The 4,898-nt window shown below is 44.5% G+C and overlaps 1 protein-coding gene across 3 annotated transcripts in view; it reads left to right on the forward strand.

Annotated features, from left to right (window-relative positions):
- Positions 1-80: 80 nt before the first annotated feature.
- The window catches only part of PCDH9 (protocadherin 9), a 666,246-nt gene continuing 661,428 nt past the window's right edge, over positions 81-4,898 (forward strand). For all 3 annotated transcript variants that reach the window (XM_014309470.2, XM_031061935.1, XM_031061936.1), the window contains exons 1-2: positions 81-611; positions 1,813-4,898. The exon at positions 1,813-4,898 is cut by the window's right edge and continues 90 nt beyond it. In XM_014309470.2, coding sequence (XP_014164945.1) covers positions 1,947-4,898 — 2,952 coding nt within the window. In that variant the 5' untranslated portion in view covers positions 81-611; positions 1,813-1,946. The remainder of the gene's footprint in view (positions 612-1,812) is intronic.

Below are 4,898 nucleotides of genomic sequence, written 5' to 3' on the forward strand. Positions count from 1 at the left end.
GGAGAGAGCGTATGTGAGGGAGAGAGGCTGGGAGGGAGGAGGGAGGGAAGGAGGGAGGGAGGGAGGAGGGAAAGCGCCGCCGCTTCCTCCCGTCACTAAAGCAATAACCTATTAGGATTTCTTTTTTTGATTTTTTTGATTTTTTTTTTTTTTTTTGGGCAACTGTCACCCCAGAGCTAAAGAGGGAGAAGCACCGTCAGACCAACTCTTGCCATTTCCAGTCAGAAGTTGCAGACTTCATGTAGCTGCCTCTGCTCTGCCGAGAGAGGGACGGGAATGGTGTGCAGTGCAGAGTGGAAAATACCCCCGCTCTAAGAAGTGCACCGGATTTTTCTCTTGCTGTTTGTTTGGGTTGTTGCGTGCACGTTAGGCACCCAAAGGATCACCGCTTCACAGGAATGAAACGTGGAGAGGATGACTAACGACAGAACTGTGAATTTGTTCCCTGGAGTTGATAATTTGCCACCCCGAAGCAACACATATCTCGAGGAGGAAGCGTTTGGCTGCTGCTGATTTCTCCAAAACTGGTGATTTACCAGATGCATTGTGCTGTATCTGCTGGAACAGATCATTGCTTAGCTGCAGCAGATCGTCAAAGGTAGACAACTAACGTAAGTGCAAAGTTACCCTTAAGCTGGGATGCATTTCCTTTAAAGAAAAAAAAAAAAAGCCAGCACACAGTATGTTTATCTAGGGAGAGAATCAGTGTTTGGGATTCTGTTGGTGTTGGTGGGAAAGGCTCACCTACTCGCTGTCTCTGCATCCCTACCTGCATTACTCTGCTGGAAGTAATCACAGGCATCAGTTACCGTGCAGCTTAATGCAGATAAGATTAGTGCTCGGGGCTGCCTAGTTCCGTCAAACTGTAGGTGCTGGCAGCCTTGCACCCCGATAATGCACGGTTAGCAATGCATGCAAACAGAAGTCTGTCAGTCGCTTTCCTTTTTTTTTTTTTTCTTCCACCTGCATTATTAGTCTGCAGTATTTATATGTGGCAGCTGCTAATACCATCCTGAAGGGAGACCAGTGTCAGTGGGGAAAGGCTGCACCTTTTTTCCTCCTCATGTCATCAGAAAATGTATATTCCCCCCATCTGTAAACATGCTTCCTGCTTCTAAGTTACATTTGGAATTTCCAGCCTCCTGATTTAGACTGTGTTTAAAAAAAATAAAGTTTTAGGTTATTAAACAGAAGGAGAAGTATCCAACATCTGGAGAAGAAACATTGAGCTGAGTGTAAGAAACTGTAAGTCCTGTTATTGTCTCATCAGTTAACAGGGATGTGAAGTAGCCAGTGACGACTGCTGCAGCAGCAGCGTGTCCGGGTGGTTATTTCCCAGTACGATAGCTATAGAGGGGCATGCGAGGCACAGCGAGCAGAGAAAAATCTGGTTAGCAAGAGCTAAAAAATACATATGGAAGCAAACAGCAAATTACATTTGGCAGCTGGCATGGAAGTTAGAATCTAGAAGTAGTCCAGGGAGGTTTTTTACTTGTACCAATGACTGGGTGGAGGAGGGTAGAGGGGGAATGCACTTTAGGGATTACACGGTGTACCAAGAAATTATTCAGAAAGTACGTGTGGAAACAGTAGCTGCGCTTAATCCTGCAAGTAGTTATTTTCATTCGTGCTCTGAGCAAATGCAGCTGATGGGATATTGGTGCATTTGTCCGGAGGGCTGGCTTGTAAAAGGGAGCAGTAGGAAAATGTACTGCTGGAAGCATGCATTGCAAAAACAAGTAGTAGTTGGAGATTGTGGATTTATCATGCCTAAAAAAACAATAATGCTGTTCTATGTGGTTGTGTTGACAGTGATGTCTCCAAATAAGAAATGAGATGTAATGCATCCTGCAGTCCATGCATGCCTCCTCTTGCAAATCGCGCATCATTCCTCTCTGGAAACCTTTAAGTCCTAAAATCCGTGGAAAGAGAATAAAAACATTATCATGGACCTGAGGGATTTTTACCTGTTGGCCGCTTTGATTGCCTGTTTAAGACTGGATTCTGCTATAGCTCAAGAACTTATTTACACTATTAGAGAGGAGCTGCCTGAAAATGTGCCCATAGGGAACATACCAAAGGACCTGAACATTTCTCATATCAATGCTGCCACAGGGACCAGTGCCAGCCTTGTCTACAGACTGGTGTCTAAAGCAGGGGACGCGCCTCTGGTCAAAGTGTCCAGTAACACGGGGGAAATCTTTACAACATCTAACAGAATAGACAGAGAAAAACTATGTGCTGGAGCTTCCTATGCAGAAGAAAACGAGTGTTTCTTTGAACTTGAAGTGGTGATTCTCCCCAATGACTTTTTTAGGCTGATCAAAATAAAAATCATTGTAAAGGATACTAATGACAATGCACCTATGTTTCCATCCCCTGTCATCAATATCTCCATCCCAGAAAACACTCTGATCAACAGTCGCTTTCCAATCCCATCAGCAACAGATCCTGACACAGGTTTCAATGGTGTGCAGCACTATGAGTTGTTAAATGGGCAGAGTGTCTTTGGACTGGATATTGTAGAAACTCCAGAAGGGGAGAAATGGCCTCAGCTGATTGTGCAGCAGAACTTGGACAGAGAGCAAAAGGACACCTACGTGATGAAAATCAAAGTGGAGGATGGAGGTACCCCCCAGAAATCCAGCACAGCTATCCTGCAAGTCACAGTAAGTGATGTCAATGATAACAGGCCAGTCTTTAAAGAGAGTCAAGTAGAGGTCCATATACCAGAGAATGCCCCTGTAGGCACCTCTGTAATTCAGCTTCATGCTACAGATGCTGATATAGGAAGCAATGCAGAAATCAGATATATTTTTGGTGCCCAAGTCGCCCCTGCAACCAAAAGATTTTTTGCTTTAAACAACACCACAGGGCTGATTACAGTTCAGAGGTCCTTAGATCGAGAAGAGACTGCTATTCACAAAGTGACAGTGCTGGCTAGTGATGGTAGCTCTACACCAGCCCGGGCAACTGTGACCATCAATGTCACTGATGTAAATGATAACCCTCCTAACATAGACCTCAGGTACATAATAAGTCCCATCAATGGCACAGTGTACTTATCTGAGAAAGATCCCATCAATACAAAGATTGCCCTAATTACGGTTTCAGATAAGGACACTGATGTGAATGGCAAAGTGATCTGTTTCATTGAGAGAGAGGTCCCCTTCCACTTGAAAGCAGTTTACGACAACCAGTATTTGTTAGAGACCTCTTCCTTGTTGGACTATGAGGGCACCAAAGAATTCAGCTTTAAAATTGTGGCTTCTGATTCTGGCAAGCCGAGCTTGAACCAGACTGCCCTGGTAAGAGTTAAGCTGGAGGATGAAAATGACAACCCTCCGATTTTCAGCCAGCCTGTAATTGAGCTGTCAGTTTCTGAAAACAACCGGCGTGGTCTATACTTAACAACTATTAGTGCCACAGATGAAGACAGTGGGAAAAATGCAGACATTGTTTATCAGCTTGGTCCTAATGCCTCCTTTTTCGATCTGGATCGAAAGACGGGAGTTTTGACAGCCTCCAGAGTTTTTGACAGAGAAGAGCAGGAACGTTTCATTTTCACTGTTACAGCCCGAGATAACGGCACCCCTCCTTTGCAGAGTCAGGCGGCTGTAATTGTTACTGTGTTGGACGAAAATGACAACAGTCCCAAATTTACTCATAATCATTTCCAGTTTTTCGTATCAGAGAACTTACCAAAGTATAGCACGGTGGGGGTGATCACAGTGACTGATGCAGATGCTGGGGAAAATAAAGCAGTGACCCTTTCCATCCTGAATGACAATGAAAACTTTGTGCTGGATCCGTACTCTGGAGTTATAAAGTCCAACGTTTCTTTTGATCGAGAACAGCAGAGCTCTTACACCTTTGATGTTAAGGCAGTGGATGGAGGGCAACCTCCTCGCTCTTCTACAGCAAAAGTAACAATAAACGTGATGGATGTTAATGATAACAGTCCTGTTGTCATCTACCCACCTTCTAATACTTCTTTTAAGCTCGTGCCACTCTCAGCAATTCCAGGATCGGTGGTAGCCGAAGTCTTTGCTGTGGATATAGACACTGGCATGAACGCTGAGCTGAAGTACACAATTGTAAGCGGCAATAACAAGGGTTTGTTTCGGATTGATCCAGTGACAGGTAATATCACTCTGGAAGAAAAACCAACTCCTAATGACGTGGGCCTGCATCGCTTAGTTGTCAACATAAGTGATTTGGGTTATCCCAAATCCCTGCATACTCTTGTGCTTGTGTTTTTATATGTAAATGATACTGCTGGAAATGCCTCTTACATTTATGACTTGATACGCAGGACTATGGAAACACCTTTGGATCGGAACATAGGGGACAGTAGCCAACCCTACCAAAATGAGGACTATCTCACAATCATGATCGCTATCGTGGCGGGTGCCATGGTTGTCATAGTGGTGATATTTGTCACGGTTCTTGTTCGCTGTCGACATGCATCCAGATTCAAAGCTGCCCAGAGGAGCAAGCAAGGTGCTGAGTGGATGTCTCCCAATCAGGAAAACAAGCAAAACAAGAAAAAGAAAAGGAAGAAAAGGAAATCTCCAAAGAGCTCTCTTTTGAACTTTGTGACTATTGAGGAGTCCAAACCTGATGATGCAGTTCATGAACCTATCAACGGGACAATAAGCCTTCCAGCAGAGCTGGAGGAGCAAAGTATAGGAAGATTTGATTGGGGCACAGCACCACCATCAACCTTTAAGCCTAACAGTCCTGATCTTGCCAAGCATTACAAATCTGCCTCTCCGCAGTCTGCTTTTCATCTCAAACCTGACACTCCAGTTTCAGTGAAAAAGCACCATGTGATTCAGGAACTCCCGTTGGACAACACCTTTGTTGGTGGTTGTGACACCCTTTCCAAACGCTCT

The sequence above is a fragment of the Geospiza fortis genome, unplaced genomic scaffold, assembly GCF_000277835.1.
Source record: "Geospiza fortis unplaced genomic scaffold, GeoFor_1.0 scaffold214, whole genome shotgun sequence".
NCBI lineage: Eukaryota > Metazoa > Chordata > Aves > Passeriformes > Thraupidae > Geospiza > Geospiza fortis.